This window comes from Myxine glutinosa, chromosome 1 (assembly GCF_964187855.1).
Source record: "Myxine glutinosa chromosome 1, kmMyxGlut1.1, whole genome shotgun sequence".
NCBI classification, from domain to species: Eukaryota; Metazoa; Chordata; class Myxini; order Myxiniformes; family Myxinidae; genus Myxine; species Myxine glutinosa.
Genome location: NC_136261.1, coordinates 259064639 through 259081793, shown reverse-complemented (window position 1 = coordinate 259081793; position 17155 = coordinate 259064639). Strand labels below are relative to the sequence as shown.

Here is a 17155-nt window from a genome sequence, read left to right as displayed (position 1 = left end):
TGTTTCACCCCATTGAATAAAACAAGCCGCTTGGCAAGCGATAGCAAGCTGTTTACTAACGGAACACACCAGGTGCAGAGTTGCAATCTCTGATTACATTTCTAGTTGTTGCTGTATAAATATGCTGTTTTTTCGATATATCTAAGGTTATCAAGTGACGATGCTTTATGAAGAAGCAATGAAGATTTCAATGTAAACAAGAAGTGCTGGTTGAGCTTCGATCGTGAGGAGTCGTTCTGTTTGAACCCCGTATATCCTATACTATATCACGAGTCACAGCGGCGGGATAGGCCTGACCATGATAAATAAAAGCTCCTTCACGATATTTTATGCTATATGATTGATTTAATTTTTACTTACGTCTTATTCGTATTCGTGCGATGTATAGTTGTTCGGAGTCAAGTTTGTTTAAAATATTTTTTTCTTCATACCGCGACATCGCCATAGCAACGAAGGGTCCTCCGGTTGGGCTGACCAAGAACGTGCCTGCGAGTTTGGCTCAACGTGTTCATTGCAAGGAGCCTGTTGTGGGTTTATTTGTGCTTGGCTTCTGATTTTAGGACAATGGCCGTGGGGAAGACCGTGGAGGTGAACGACTTGTGTCAGAATCTTGTGCAGGCGCTGAACATCGTCATGAGCCTCGATTCTCAGCCTGACCAGCGGATTGAGGCCTATAAGGTAGTTTGGACATAAAGATGGCTCCATACAATGGGCACATTGGGACAAATCGTGTTTGGAATAGAGGGAGACGAAGCGAAAATTTACACAAAATGTATCGTCTCAGACCAGACTTGTCAGCAGTAGATTTACCTGAAATTTCCATTTTTCCGTATGATTGTAATGCTTTAGTAGATAACATTCTCCTGGGGCACAACATTCATTTTTATTGGGGGCAGATTCTATTTCTAGTTACCTGGAGGTTATGTCTTCACCCATGTCTGTTTGTCAGGTTGTGAACAGGCTATCTCAAAAAGTTGTGGACGGATTCGGACGAAAATTGGTGGAGAGGTTGGGTATGTTCCAAGGACCAAATGATTCGCTTTTGGTGAAGATTTGGATCCGGATCTGGATCTGCCAAATTTTAAAGTCATTCTTCACCATTGAGAGATGGAGCAAAAAATGATACACAGCAAGATATATCAAACGGTTGTGGACGACTTATGACAAAAAGGTTTGTCCGATCAGAATGAAATTGCCCTCGCTAGATATCCTACATGGACACAAAAGGAGCATCAACGCTTACTTTACAGTAAGACCCTCCGGGTTGGAGGTCAAGGTCAAACGGTGTTTTGAGAAAAATAATGCGTTTTTTATTTTTTTGTGATCACTCAACTTTGCGAATGCGGAATCTCAGACAGCTTGGCCATCGAAGATGTTCTATCATAATAGTTTACCTGCACTGAAGTTGTGCACCTGATATTTGTTTTGGGTCCATGACCTCCTTTTATGTTTTCTGATTGTGACCTAATTAACTAAAAACACCTTTTCATCGTAAGTTTAATAATTTTCCTCTGATTTTCATGATGAGTTTTTTGGATAGAGTGTAGATGGAGACATATTTTCTTTATTTACACTCTATCCCTAAATGCTGAAGGTCATATAGTGGTCCTCCAGGTCATATAGTGGTCCGAAAAAAATAAATATGGCCATCATTGGATCACAGGCCAAAGGTAAGTTGCAGGCAATAAGCAGGTGGGCAAGTCAGGGGAGGCTTACCCTTGTCGATCGCTTTGCAATCGCAAATATCTGGTTATTATTGCGATTAAAAGTTTTTATGTCTGTTTCCTTTTCCATTTTCTTTGAATGAGGTTTGTTTTATGTTGGGGTATTTAGGCAGTTGGTTATGGCAGGTTTAATTAGTCGTTTGCTTGTTTTTAATCAATTTTTTATTGTAATGTTTTCTTACTAGTTCTGCGAGGAGGTGAAGGAGAATTCCCCCTGTCTGACAATTTGCGGCCGGCTCATGTCCACAAAGACGAACTCTGCTGTGGTCCGGCATTTTGGCCTTCAGCTTTTGGAGCATTGCATCAAGTGAGGGTCTTCATATGAAATAAAATAACCAAAGCTTCATCGTGTTATTAGTCCCCTACCGGTGTACACCGGAGGGGACTATAGGTTTGCACTCAGTCCCTCCGTCTGTCCGTCTGTCCGTCTGTCCGTCCGTCACGCAAAGAACAGTTTTCCGGACTTTTTTTCTAAACTCTTAATTCTAATGATTTCAAGCTTGGCACATGGTTTCCTCATGATAAGTTACAGATCAAGTTCGAACTTCACGACGTTTCGATCATTTTTGACAAAGGTATGGCACTTTGAACTTTGGTAATTTCTCCAACAGTTTTCCGGACGACAGACTGCCGGTAGGGGACATGTATTGCAGCGCAATACTCAGAATGCTTGTTTTTTTCTGCTTCTGCCATATATTTTGGTCTCTGTTGGCCAAATGTTTTGCAAGCGATGTATTCTCTCTCTCCCTTTGCTGTCTTCTGATTGTGTTTGTAGCAGTATACTTGTTTGTGCATTCTTTGTACAGTAGATTTTGTTCCAATTTTTCTTTAACCAAATGTTTCTTTCATATCATTTCCTGTTTTTCACAATGACTTTGCAATCCAGGTTTCGTTGGAATAATATGAACCAAGAGGAAAAACTACAATTAAAAGAAGATGTTTTGAAGATTATTGCAGAAGTAAGGATGTATTTTTTTGCCAAACACTATACTTTTATCAGGCCTAATGTGTTATTTGCCTTAAACTGTAACAAAGTGGTTGTGCATTAATAGATACCTGCTTATACAGTAAGAGGGTTGAGGTAGGAAGAGATCAATGGGGACATAAAATATCATTTGTAGCTAGAGGAGATTAGAGAAGATGGTGGTGCACTGCCTGCTTGAAATGCTGGTGTGAACGGTGCGATTGAACCGCCTCCGGAAAGTAGTTTCAAAAGTAGGAGAAAATGGGAATAAAAGAGATGGAGGTGTGCTATTATTATTTGGAGAGTTTAACCATGAGGGATTGCTATAATTGCATGTGGGTCCTGGAGTAGCTATGTAGGGTCTGGGGACCCAGGTCGAAAATCCCAGAGAAACCAATAGAGACTAGTAGGACATTTCTGTGGGTCTCTATTGTAAATCACGGTTTCTATTGGTTTGTACAGGAATCAGTAGAGTTTCCAGTAGAAACCAAACCAGATTCGGTTGAAAGCAATAGAAACCATTAGATATAACTCGTCGGAAAACCCATATAAACCAATAGGAAACTTTAAGTTCAACTGATCCTGTAGAAACGATTAGGGTTAACCGGTCTGAAAACCCATTGACCAACTAACATACATTAATTATATTTTGTTATAAACAAACGTAAAACACACAGTTCCTTGTAGAACAGAGCTATAGCCATGTTCTTTATAACAGCATTTGTATGGTTTACTAAAGGACCTGGGTTCAATTCCTAGTCTGGGCATGTAATTTACCCGCATGTCAATTGGTTATTTTCAATCCTGTTCATTTATGTATAGATATTCTATTGGTTTCCCACTGGTCCCATTGACCTACTGGTTTTTTATTGGTATTTTCTACTGGTTCAGTATTTCACTTTCCTTGATGAAAGCAGTAGATACTACTGGTCCAATTTCCTGTGGGTTTTTTAAATGGGATTTGTCCTATTGGTTTTCTGTGGGATTTTGACCTGGGGACTTGGATAAAAGAGGGAGCTAAAATAGAAGAGAGGCTGTAAAGATCATAGGCCACATATCTATCAGCTATTTGAGTGCAACAGGCCTTGTGCTCCAGCCTCATTACAGGCGATTCCAATAATGTGGAGAGTTATAGATTCAACGCAATCTAGGCGTGACATGTGATGCTGGTTTCCCAGCCCATATGGGAGAGCAGTACTCCATTAATATACCTCTCTTTGGTATAACTGCCGGCAAAAACTGCCGGTTAGGCGTAGTTGTGATTTTTCATTGAATGACGGAGGGTGTCCAGTCTGCAGAGCTGACTTTGGAGACCACCTTGGCTATATTGTCAGCATAAGTGGTCATTTCTGATAGTGATGCGTACACATTCAGGAGGACTGAATTTCTCAGTGGCTGCTTCGATAAGAGGCCTTTTGTACCGTCCCTCGTATATTTCGTCTTCCTTTTTTGTATGCAACACATGGTAGCATCATTGGCTGAGGACATGGCCGTGCCGCTGATGCAGTGCTCTCTGTCGGGTAGGGCAGGGATTTGCAATTTGGCCATGGTGCTGCCGATAGCTCGCCTATTCTTCGTATAGGAAACCGTAGGATCGTTAGCGTCCACAAACTAATGCCGGCAGACGAGGCTCCCAGTTTAACGTTCATCTGAGGGATGGCACACACAATGATGAATCACCCTACCTGTGAAACATGAGGAATGACAGCTTATGGCTGGGTCGGGATTCAAACCCAGAATAGACAGCTTAGTGGCGAGTGCGCGTATCCCAATCCAATGCCATCCTGCCAACCCAATATATTTGATGGCAAATATCTTTCAATGAAGAAATTTCCTCCACTAACTATTATTGTAGAATTCCTCGTACTTTATGCAGGTATGCCTTTTTCTTAACCTGCTCAAAAAAAAACAACTTTTCCTGCCTGTCCCTCACCTATTCAACACTTCCGAGACAGTGTTATTTTTGCTTGCAGGGCACTCTACCCATCATGGAAGAAGAGGCTCACATTAAGGATGTCGCGTCTCGACTGGTCGTGGAGATGGCTAAGCGAGAGTGGCCACAGCAGTGGCCTGAAATGCTGGATGAACTGAAGGCTCTCTGTAAAAAAGGCGTAAGTAGCTTTGTCATTTTGTTATCCAAAGTAAATCGTGTTTTAGTTTCTGTTTTTGAACAAATGTTATTTTGAGTGTGGAACATTTGTATTTTTTTTTTTTTTTTTTTGTATACAGAGTCGAGGCTCGTGAAAGAGCTAACATTTATCAAACAAACAAATCAAACAAACAAGCAAACAAAAGCAAAAATAAAAAGGGGAGTGGTCGACAAGATGGGGAGAGAAGGGGAGGAACTACTTTAAAAAAGATGCACTTGCCGTTTTTATTGACCAAGCATAAGGAACCAAGATTAGGCAGAGAATTGTGGCAGCATAGGTCACCGGAACATAACTCATTCAGGTATCATTGCTTTGTATGCTAGGGCTCATCAACTCTGGAGGTCATGGTTCCTAGCTTCCTTCTCGTGTCCTAGCTTCCTACTTCATACTCGTGTTTGAGGTGATGCATTATCAATAGAACCACCTTTAGAGGCCATTTTTCCCCGCAAGTTGGGGGTTGGCCTTTTTCGGGCACGTGGTCCCCATTTTCAACCAATATTTTAATGGCCGGATGTCCTTCCTGCCGCCAACCCTGTTAGTTGCCTCTTGCGACACAGGGAATTACCAGTGAACTGGTACTCGATTTGCTGACCTCAGAAGGATGACAGGCTGAGTCTGTTCCACCTTGTAGTCCAAAGTACCCAGTCTCTGTGTGGATATGGATTGCGCATTACTTCCTGAAAAAAAGTATTGTCTTTATTGCAATAATATACTGATGTTTGTGTGGTGTGCATCTAAGCTGTCCTAAGGGTGTGAAGGTCGAAAGAGTCTAAAGTAGTCCAAAGGGTCTATAATGGCATTTTTTCCAGCACTTTACTGAGGTGTGGATTCTTCTAGAAATAAAATATTTTGGCTGCTTGTCGCCATTCGTGCACCGCCTCTTGAACCTCTTCGTCAGATCGGAAAGTGATTCCACCAAGCACCTCGAAGTGGCCCAAAGATGTGGTAATCCGAAGGGGCGAGGTCTGATGAGTAGGGTGGATGAGGAAGACACTCAAAATGCAGATCCTCGATTGTTGCAGCTGTAGCGTGGGCAGTACGGGGCTGAGCATCGTCATGCTGCAGCAAAACACTGGTAGTGAGTAGTCCACGATATTTTGATCTGATTGCTGGTTTCAGATGATTTTTAAGGAGGTCACAGTATGATGCACTGGTGACTGTGGTCCCTCTGGGCATGTAATGCTCTACAAGTGGGCCTCGGCTATCCCAAAAGAGCGTCAGCATCACTTTTCCAGCGGACGGGTATGTGCAGAATTTTTTGGGCTTCGGTGAAGTTGAATGGCGCCACTCTTTGCTTGCCCTCTTAGTTTCTGGCTGAAAGTAGTGGACCCAGCTTTCATCCCCAGTCACTACATGCTGTGGAGGGAAAATCAGGCTCAAAGATTCATTGAAATCGTTTTATTAAAAATATATCTATTCACAACGCAAACTATCATAATGTGCACATCTGATAGGAGAGACAGACATGATGCTTGGCTGACATCATAGCTCGCTCTGGTGATAGTCTCAAAAATTAGTCCTTATATACCTTCATGTACTCAAACGGGGGGAAGGGTTATTTGCATAGCTGTCTGAACCTGAGGGCAGCAAGTTGCTTGATACAATGGAAGTCTGTTTCACCACATATTTGCAAGGAAAGATATGCAAATTGTAAAACAATAATCAGAGTGAGGTTGCATTTCAAGTTGATTAACTATCAATAGTTAACAATGGTCAATTTGACCTCTCGAGGAGTCGCAGAGGATGTGCAAACATCACACAGCTTCAGAAATGTAAAGCATTGTGTTCATTTAGATTAGTTTAGCAGGGCATGCTGATTACGCTGCAATGGCAGATATGACGCCACTCAGTCGGATAGTTTTTTTTCCATCAATCCACTTACAACTAACTCCATTAAAACATTTATTATATATCCACGTTTATGTTTACAAGATTTCCTAAATTATAATTAGTCATGCATGTAGCATCATATGAATGAATCATTGCATGTAATTTTATGCAGATGAATCCAACACTGGAAAAACTCAATTCCAACACCATGTCTCAAAACACAATAATGTATGTTTATCCAGATCACTCTTATTTATAAGAGATAATTACAGTACCTTTATTAAAACTACACCAAATGGTTTATCATTACTTGGTTTGTAAGGAACCATAACATTGTTTCTGTAAGAGCACAACAGTGCACTATTTCTATCTTGACTCAGTGAGAACTAAAATAATTTAGTCAAGGTGCCAGCGATAATTCGCCTACTCTCTCTCCTCAGAAAACACTGTTAAGTAATTATTTTGCTCATAATTTCTCCGACAGCACTGTAAGGAAGTGTAGTCTTTTGTTTCATAACATTGCAGAAGTTCTTCACATGCGTCCACTCGCTGTTCCTTCAGTTCGGGTGCGAGTTGTCTGGGCACCCACCTTGCAGACACTTTGCAGAACCCCAGCACGTTGTGAATGATATGGTGTGCTGAACCATAGCTCATGTTCAATTCGGAGACCACTTCATCCAGCGTAATGCGACAGTTTTCCCTTAGCACGCGCTCAACTCCTGCAACCATTTCTGGTGTGTCGGCTGTGTGAGTCACAACTCTGCCACACTGGACACTCCACTTTTGAACTTCCTGTCCCAGTCGTACACCTGATGCAGTGATAAACATGCTTCACCATATTGCATCTTCATTCTGCGATGGATTTCACTGGGATTCACACCCTCACTTCCCAAGAAACGGATGACAGAACGTTGCTCCTTCCTGGTGCATGCTTCTAAGGGAGCCACCATCTTGGAACTGCTCTACTGATGTCATATGCTCAATGTTGCCAGATCTAAAACAGGAAAAAACATGACTCTTACCCAGAGATATAACATATGTCGTCAACTATACGTGTGCGTGTGCGTGTGCGCGTGCGCGCTGACAGCACCCGGTGTTGCCCGGGTTCTTTTTGAATGAATTTACTATTATAATTCAGCTTTTACTCGTGGCCGAAGAAGATTGACGACTATAATTCAGCTCAGCTTTTAATTGCGAAATGGGCCCAGCCTGGCCGAGGCGGCCTCGACCGGCCTCGCCACCTAGCCTATAACCTTCCCGGGGCCCGTCCCGACATTTTTAGTTCTTTTTGAATGAATTTACTACTATAATTCAGCTTTTACCGTAGACCGTTTCCCGTTTTAACCTTCCCGGGGCCCGTCCCGACATTTTCTGTTTGAGGTTTCCTCCTATCTTTCACCGTTCAGGAGATTCGCGCGTGCAGACAAACAAACAAACAAAAACTTTCTTTTATATATGTAGATAATTTCAAAACACACCTGGTCATAAGTGTGCCTCACTAACCGGGTCCACAGTCGAGGTCCTCGGCATCATCCCGGTTCGGCCCTTCAACTTCGATATGGTCAGCTAAGGTGGGCCAGCAGGGGCACATATGCCTCCACATGCAGCAGCTACACCCAGATGCGTACATACCCCCACCCCCAGCCAGTGAGAACACAGACTACAACAACAAAACCGCCTCCACTCCCAGAATCCACTGCCCCTCCCCCCCCCCCCCCCACACACACACCTACACACACACACACCCGGCCACCTACCCTTACAACATGCACCACTCAAGCAAAACCACACCTACTCTTGAAACACACACCATTCACACATCTCCATTTCTCTTCCGTGCTCAGTCACCGCCTCTTTAGGCTGAAATGAACCACCACCCACAGCCTCAACCGACACCGTTCGACGTGCCTCCATAAACTTCCTCCAAATCCAAAGTGAGCCTTTCAAGGCACCCTGGGCCACTCTGTCACACATCCTCCTTCTTTCTGTCCCACACACTCCAAGCCGAGCAAGAAATGCAGAAAAGGAATTGCCAATATATCCTCTACACCCCTCCTCAAATGGCTGACAGGAAACTCGCCAACCCTTCTCCCGACATTCTGCCTCCAGCTCACTTCACTGTACTTTCCTCTCTTTCTCTCGTGCACCTCCTCCATGTTCTCTTCCCAAGGTACAGACAATTCCCCTAAAGTGATCTGTCTTCTTGCACCTGACCAAATGACAGTCTTGCCGCAACCTTGTCACACAGATCTCCTCTGGGAATACCAATTGTGGCTTTAGGTCTGCCACCACCTGCCAATCACAAGCATCTGACGGCCCTCTTGCTTTCCACCTCCGCCTCTTTCCAACTCTTACCACTTGGCCTTCTTTGACAAACAACACCTCTCCCCCATCGGTCTCCTTCTCCACTCTTCTCTCTCTCTCTCGATCTCTGCACCTCTTGTTGCACCATCTGCATTACCGCCGCCAGCACCTGATCATGCCGCCACTTGTATCTTACTGCTGCCAATGCTACCGAGCATGCACTCAGTGCATGCTGCACCGGTCCCAAACCTCCACACAAATAACATCTCTCCTTCTGCAACAACCCCCACAATCTTAGGTTTACTGGTGACGGAAGCACATCATACGTTGCCCACAACAGGAAAGTAAAAACAACAGGAAAAGTTGTCCGCAACCGCAACAAATATAAATATATATTTATATACATTATATTGTATTACACGCGCACCTTACTGGCAACAAAACTGTGCTGTGCATCGGCCTCTTTTCCTCCCTCCCTAACATTGTGGGTGCGTGTGTGTTTGTGTGTTCTTGGTGAACATTGAAGAAGACACAGACTGATCTGGTTTTGCTGGTTCTGGTGCGTCTTGTTGAAGATGTTATCTGCTTCAATCTCTTGCCCACCCAACGACGTCGAGACATTCAGCAGGCACTGAATGTTCAACTTGGAAACATCTTCGAATTTATCTGCCACCTCCTCAAGCATCACGCCAGCACCTTTCAGCAACTTGTACGTTTTATGAAGCACAACACTGACTTGCACTTTTGGCTCATTCAAGAGCAATGTTCCATACCAAGTGATGTATTAAGGCGTGATGGCTATCTCAAGGCTTTGACAATTGTATTTCTTAATACAATGTCTAAGGCTCGTAATGGAGCTTGCACTCACAACCTGTTTATTTTAAAGGTGGCCTAACACTTTTGCACAGTGACCACACACACACACACACAGACACAGACACAGACACAGACACAACACAGCCACTGAGCTTGGGAGAAGTGCCGTCACTTCCGGGGGGGAAGGGGAAGTAAAAGAGGTAGAAGAAAAAGCAGCCCTATTTATTACTAGCAAAGGTATCCAGTATACTGCATCCCTCCTCCCACCCCTTCCCCTCCCTTCTCCTTCTTTCACCCCTTGCCCTCCCTTCTCCCACCCCTTGCCCTCTCTCATGCCACCTTGTCTCATGCCTCCTACCATCCACCCCTTCCGGGCTCCCAACCCTTCCCTTCTCTCCTCCCTCCCAACCCTGCCCCCTCCCTCCAGACTCATAACCTACCCCTTTCCCCTCTCTCCTCCTCCCACCCCCTTCATACTCCTACCTCTTCCCCTCCCTCCGGACTTCCTTGTCACCCCTGCCCCTTCTTCCTACCACCCTTTCTCCAGACTACCGCCCCTTCGCAGAGAGGGAGGCAGAGAAAAGAGATTGCGATAGCGGGGGTGGGGGGGGGGGGAGAGAAGAGAGATTGCGAGAGCCGGGGGGGGGGGGGAGGAGATTGCGAGAGCGGGGGGGGGGGGAGAGATTGCGAGAGCGGGGGGGGGGGAGAGATTGCGAGAGCGGGGGGGGGGAGAGATTGCAAGAGCGGGGGGGGGGGGGAGAGATTGCAAGAGCGGGGGGGGGGGGGGAGAGATTGCGAGAGTGGGGGGGGGGGGGAGAGATTGCGAGAGCGGGCGAAAGAGATGATTGCGAGAGCGTGGGGGCGGGAGAGACTGCGAGAGCGGGGGGAGGGGGGGAGAGAAGAGAGATTGCGAGAGCGGGGGTGGGGGGGGGGGAGAGAAGAGAGATTGCGAGAGCCGGGGGGGGGGGGAGGAGATTGCGAGAGCGGGGGGGGGGGGGGGGAGGGATTGCGAGAGCGGGGGGAGAGATTGCGAGAGCGGGGGGAGAGATTGCGAGAGCGGGGGGAGAGATTGCGAGAGCGGGGGGCGAGATTGCGAGAGCGGGCGGAGAGATTGCGAGAGCGGGGGGAGAGATTGCGAGAGCGGGGGGAGAGATTGCGAGAGCGGGGGGAGAGATTGCGAGAGCGGGGGGAGAGATTGCGAGAGCGGGGGGAGAGATTGCGAGAGCGGGGGGGGGAGAGATTGCGAGAGCGGGGGGAGAGATTGCGAGAGCGGGGGGAGAGATTGCGAGAGGAGAGCGGGGGAGAGGTTGCGAGAGGAGAGCGGGGGAGAGGTTGCGAGAGGAGAGCGGGGGAGAGGTTGCGAGAGGAGAGCGGGGGAGAGGTTGCGAGAGGAGAGCGGGGGAGAGGTTGCGAGAGGAGAGCGGGGGAGAGGTTGCGAGAGGAGAGCGGGGGAGAGGTTGCGAGAGGAGGGCGGGGGAGAGGTTGCGAGAGGAGAGCGGGGGAGAGGTTGCGAGAGGAGAGCGGGGGAGAGGTTGCGAGAGGAGAGCGGGGGAGAGGTTGCGAGAGGAGAGCGGGGGAGAGGTTGCGAGAGGAGAGCGGGGGAGAGGTTGCGAGAGGAGAGCGGGGGAGAGGTTGCGAGAGGAGAGCGGGGGAGAGGTTGCGAGAGGAGAGCGGGGGAGAGGTTGCGAGATTGCGAGAGCGGGGGAGAGATTGCGAGAGCGGGGGAGAGATTGCGAGAGCGGGGGAGAGATTGCGAGAGCGGGGGAGAGATTGCGAGAGCGGGGGAGAGATTGCGAGAGCGGGGGAGAGATTGCGAGAGCGGGGGAGAGATTGCGAGAGCGGGGGAGAGATTGCGAGAGCGGGGAAGAGATTGCGAGAGAGATTGTCTTTTATTATTGTCGATATTCCACTCAAACATAGTGTCATAGCACACCTGCAGCTTGAAATCCAGACTTTGGGATGTTCACACTGTTTGTGTTTGTGTTGGTTAGTTTAGTTAACAAAGGGTCTGCTGACCCAAAAGCAACATGACGTTGAATGTCAATTTGCCTTCCATAGGGTCTTTAAAGACCGATATTTAAATGGTCACAAGTAAATGATTGATGAGGGCGAAACCTGGTGGGTCGCTCTGCATGACTGGAACATCTACTCAAAAATGACGACTCATTTCTTTAATATTCAGCACGTGTTTGCCCATGTTATCTGTGCACGAGGCATGACGATCAAGTTTTCAACTGGAGCCAATCTGATATTTTGGCAATTAAATTTTTTTATGGGAGAGAATAGCATGGGATCATATATGCTTTCGGGAGCCATATTTATTTACACCTTACCAACTCCACTGCCAAGAACTACATTTAATTAAATGTTTGTTTGTATACCTTTTACCATTTTATGATCTACATTCATTCCACTGTGAATTATTTATTTATTTACATTCACTACCCAAACACAACTTTGATTTATTACTTTCTCCTTTTTTATTTCTTTTTAATACACAAAGTTTGAATTTCTCATTTATATATATATTTTACTGTTTCCACTACCTGCATACTTATTTATTCAGTTATTGTATGCTCCTGCAAATAATAATTGGCTAAACAGTTCCAGTTACATTGTTGGGATTGTTTACACATAATTTACATTTGGTTTGTATATTTAAACTGAGTAAAATCTCGTGAAAGAAGTGCATTGCACTCTTCATTATTTGTGTGTGCCACAGCAAAAGAACTGCAGCTCGGAGGAGCAGAGGCTGGAGGTGAGCTATCAATGTTACAACCAAGTTGGTATAATTGGGAAACGTGGTGGAAAATAACATTTGGGCAAATTTTACAAGTGCACCTGGTAAATTAAAAATAAAGATGACTTTTCAGGATGAGGAAAATCCTGGAGGTCATGGAAAAGTCAAAGAAAAATACTTTATTGTCCCCCGTCGCACCGCGGAGCGAAAGGGGGACTCTGGTTTTACCCTCCGTCCGTGTGTGCGTCCGTGCGTGCTTCCGTCCAACCGTGCGTGCGTACGTGCACTGCAATATCTTTATAAAAGTAAGCGAAGGACCGAATTCTAATTTGGTGTGTGGGTGCAACTAGGCATATGGAAGAACCCTATTGAAAATTAGGTCGCCACGTCAAAATCCAAGATGGCTGTCACCATATCTAAACCTTGTGAGCGCGATATCTTGAAAAGTAAATGTCTGAACATTGTGAGCGGAATATCCTGAAAAATAAATGAACGACTAACTTCTAATCTGGTGTGTGGGTGTATCTACGCATAAGGAAGAACGCTATTGAAAATTGGGTCGCCACGTCAAAATCCAAGATGGCCACTGCCATGTATGTCTGAACCTTGTGAGTGAAATATCTTGAAAAATAAATGAACTTCTAACTTCTAATCCGGTGTGTGGGTGTATCTAGGCATAAGGAAGAACGCTATTGAAAATTGGGTCGCCACATCAAAATCCAAGATGGCCACCGCCATATATGTCTGAACCTTGTGAGCGAAATATCTTTAAAAATAAATGAACTACTAACTTCTAAACTGGTGGGTGGGTGTATCTACACATAAGGAAGAAGGCTATTGAAAATTGGGTCGCCACGTCAAAATCCAAGATGGCCGCCACCATATATGTCTGATCCCTGTGAGCGGAATATCTTGGAAAAATAAACGAACTACTAACTTCTAATCTGGTGTGTGGGTGTATCTCCAACCCATTCGCAAATATTATGGACTCTTCCATGTTTTCTGCATCTTCCACTTTGTCAACTCGCATCACTTCACCGACGGGGGACCTAGGCATAACGCTTGTTTTTTGAGAGAATAACATCAGCCAGAGGTGGGACTTGGTTTGGTTAATATTGCTGTATATAAAAAAATAGTTGATTTCTCATAGTTTGACTTTAATTTGCTTTAACTTGAAATATTTGAACAACAGCTTACTGCCTGCAAAATCATTGCTCATCTTTACCATGGTGATCTCCACATGTGGCGTCTCTTTTAAACCAGGCGATGGCACATGGTCAGATTGCAAAGGGGGCACTGCGCACCCTGGCTGGTTTCCTGGAGTGGGTTTCCATGTCCCAGGTGATGGCTAATGGCAGCAGTCTGCTACTTGTGCTCTGCTCCCTGCTAAATAATCCGGTGCTGCAGATGGATGCCGCAGACGCTCTGCTGCTCATTCTAAATCCTAAGGTTGGTCTTGATTCTGTTCTGAAGTGACTGAACTTTTGGTGTCACCACAATGACTATTCAATCTGTCTCTCTGTCTGTCCTCTTTTTCATTCTATTTTATTTTTAATTTACTTAACTACTAAGGCACTTGCATCAATTGTGTTTACGTGGTTTTAAATCCCAAACATTTGTTTTGGTGCACTGCTAATTTTAACATGCTGGAATAACCTTTTACTTTGATCGTAGCATTGTCCAGGGTTGGAAACATCTGGTGATCCGCAAGTCCGATTCTTGTGAAAAATGTTGTGTGTGTAGTGGCTTCCAACTTCTTTCAATACTGCTCTGGTGATTTTAAAAGTACTATAGGATCTGTTTTGTGAAATACTTTTATTTAACTTCATCTGAGCTTTGTTTGTTTGTCCCATTTGAATCTTTGAGCCGTTAGTTTTCTCGGTTCCATATGTCCGAGAGAGCCGAAATTTGGCCCACTGTCCTCTTTTCTGGTACATTTTCATCTATCAAAATTTAATTTTAAAAATACTTTTTTTTTAAAGCAAAAAAAGGGTTTCAAACTTTAAAAAAATAAAATGGTGTGTAGCCCTGAAACATGTTTTTTTCGTTTACTTGTTGGTTCCGAACATCATTTTACATTCATGGACAAATAGGATCATTTTTGAGTCTGTGTGCATTCCCATTTTGAAATTTCAATCAATAAATTTCTAAGCCAACCAATGTTGCTGCCCTAGCCCTGATCTGCTGCTGCTTGTGTGTGTGTCTTTGTGTCTGTCTCCCTGTGGGCCTGTTTGTCTCTCTCTCTCTCTCTCTCTCTCTGTGGGCCTGTTTGTCTGTCTCTCTCTCTCTCTCTCTCTGTCTCTCTGTCTCTCTGTCTCTCTGTCTCTCTGTCGGCCTGTGTGTCTGTCGGCCTGTGTGTCTGTGGGCCTGTGTGTCTGTCTCTCTGTGGGCCTGTGTATTTGTCTCTCTGTGGGCCTGTGTGTCTGTATCTCTGTGGGCCTGTGTGTCTGTCTCTCTGTGGGCCTGTGTGTCTGTCTCTCTGTGGGCCTGTGTGTCTGTCTCTCTGTGGGCCTGTGTTTCTGTCTCTCTGTGGGCCTGTGTGTCTGTCTCTCTGTGGGCCTGTGTGTCTGTCTCTCTGTGGGCCTGTGTGTCTGTCTCTCTGTGGGCCTGTGTGTCTGTCTCTCTGTGGGCCTGTGTGTCTGTCTCTCTGTGGGCCTGTGTGTCTGTCTCTCTGTGGGCCTGTGTGTCTGTCTCTCTGTGGGCCTGTGTGTCTGTCTCTCTGTGGGCCTGTGTGTCTGTCTCTCTGTGGGCCTGTGTGTCTGTCTCTCTGTCTGCCTGTGTGTCTGTCTCTCTGTCTGCCTGTGTGTCTGTCTCTCTGTCGGCCTTTGTGTCTGTCTCTCTGTGGGCCTGTGTGTCTGTCTCTCTGTGGGCCTGTGTGTCTGTCTCTCTGTGGGCCTGTGTCTGTCTCTCTGTGGGCCTGTGTGTCTGTCTCTCTGTCGGCCTGTGTGTCTGTCTCTCTGTGGGCCTGTGTGTCTGTCTCTCTGTGGGCCTGTGTGTCTGTCTCTCTGTTGGCCTGTGTGTCTGTCTCTCTGTTGGCCTGTGTGTCTGTCTCTCTGTCGGCCTGTGTGTCTGTCTCTCTGTCGGCCTGTGTGTCTGTCTCTCTGTCGGCCTGTGTGTCTGTCTCTCTGTGGGCCTGTGTGTCTGTCTCTCTGTGGGCCTGTGTGTCTGTCTCTCTGTGGGCCTGTGTGTCTGTCTCTCTGTGGGCCTGTGTGTCTTTGTGTCTGTGTGTGTGTCTGTGTCCACAGGTGAAATAATGTTCCCTCAAAGCACATGGTAAAAGCATAAAATAGTTGACAGAAATTGAGCGAAAATTGGTGTTCTTTTTGTCTTTGGGCGAGCCAATGAATTGTTGAGTTACTGGCGCTGCAGTTTATTGCGTTGTATTTTTGTTCTGAAATTTTCTCCCATTTTCACTTTTAACCTGTACAACACCCACTACCTCACCTTCTATTGTGGTGTATCCATTTGCTGACTCTGTGTCCCCTCCATCCTCACTGCGGCCCCCCTCCTTGCTGGCATTAGTTGATGAATGTTAAAGATCCCACGGTGTCCTTTGCAGAGTCGACGAGCTATTGCTGGCACCATGAACACATTTTACATTTCTGCTCCAACCTACAGGGGGCATTGCATCAGCAGCACAGCTGAACACACCCCCCCCCCTTCCCATAAAGAAGGATCTTTTATTTTCCATCATATATATTGTTATGGTCCAGGGTTCGGGTCGACTACGAGGGGGTTAGCCTCCGTTCCCTCTTGAACTCACCGGACCTGAGGCTGTCACCCGCACACGAATAACTTTGTACTTCGGCAGGTTGCGAACCAGCAACTACGAATGCCAATTGTTCTGCCACGCGATAGCATGGTCTATTGTCCAACACCGCTTACTTGTACCACGTGACAGTTTCATTCGCGGAACGTACATTCCCTCCGGCGGTGTACCACTTTACTTTGTTCCTGGATGGAAATTTAGATGGCCGATCAACCGTTGGTACCCGCTGGGCTCATGCTAATTTTGTTACGGCCAATCGTTACTCTGGGTGCGAGCAATGGTGGACCAATGGAAGAAAAGAAATTCACGGACAGAGGGAAAGGAAGCATTTAACGATTTGATTTATTTACAAGTATTTACAGTGCAACTAATTGATCGGAAAGAAAAAGGACAAGAGGCAGAAACTTAGCTTCATTTACGCCTTATGACAATTACTACGAATGAACACAACAAGGGCACTCAGCCACACATTCACGAAGAAGGGGTGGGGAACAAACGTTGGGATCCTGTTGGCATAATGGTTGCGATTTTACCAGATGCTTCTCCTCGCGAAGACCTTTGTCTGGACCTCACCAACAAGCACCTGCCCGGCAAACGGCAGTCCCCAACACGAGCAGGTCAAGGCGATTCTCAGCACGAACAAGGGGCAGGGAGTCTCAGCACGAACAAGGGGCAGGGAGTCTCAGCACGAACAAGGGGCAGGGAGTCCCAGCACGAACAAGGGGCAGGGAGTCCCAGCACGAACAAGGTGCAGGGAGTCCCAGCACGAACAAGGGGCAGGGAGTCCCAGCACGAACAAGGGGCAGGGAGTCCCAGCTCGTAAAAAGGGGCAGGGAGTCCCAGCACGAACAAGGGGCA

At 46.2% G+C, this 17155-nt stretch overlaps 1 protein-coding gene across 1 annotated transcript in view; it reads left to right on the top strand.

Annotated features, from left to right (window-relative positions):
* The first annotated feature begins 453 nt into the window (after nucleotides 1-453).
* The window catches only part of XPO5 (exportin 5), a 169973-nt gene continuing 153271 nt past the window's right edge, over nucleotides 454-17155 (top strand). The window contains exons 1-7 of the mRNA XM_078786248.1: nucleotides 454-678; nucleotides 1910-2031; nucleotides 2611-2683; nucleotides 4662-4799; nucleotides 9499-9681; nucleotides 12511-12546; nucleotides 13792-13977. Of these exons, the coding sequence (XP_078642374.1) occupies nucleotides 565-678; nucleotides 1910-2031; nucleotides 2611-2683; nucleotides 4662-4799; nucleotides 9499-9681; nucleotides 12511-12546; nucleotides 13792-13977 (852 nt within the window). The 5' untranslated portion in view covers nucleotides 454-564. The remainder of the gene's footprint in view (nucleotides 679-1909; nucleotides 2032-2610; nucleotides 2684-4661; nucleotides 4800-9498; nucleotides 9682-12510; nucleotides 12547-13791; nucleotides 13978-17155) is intronic.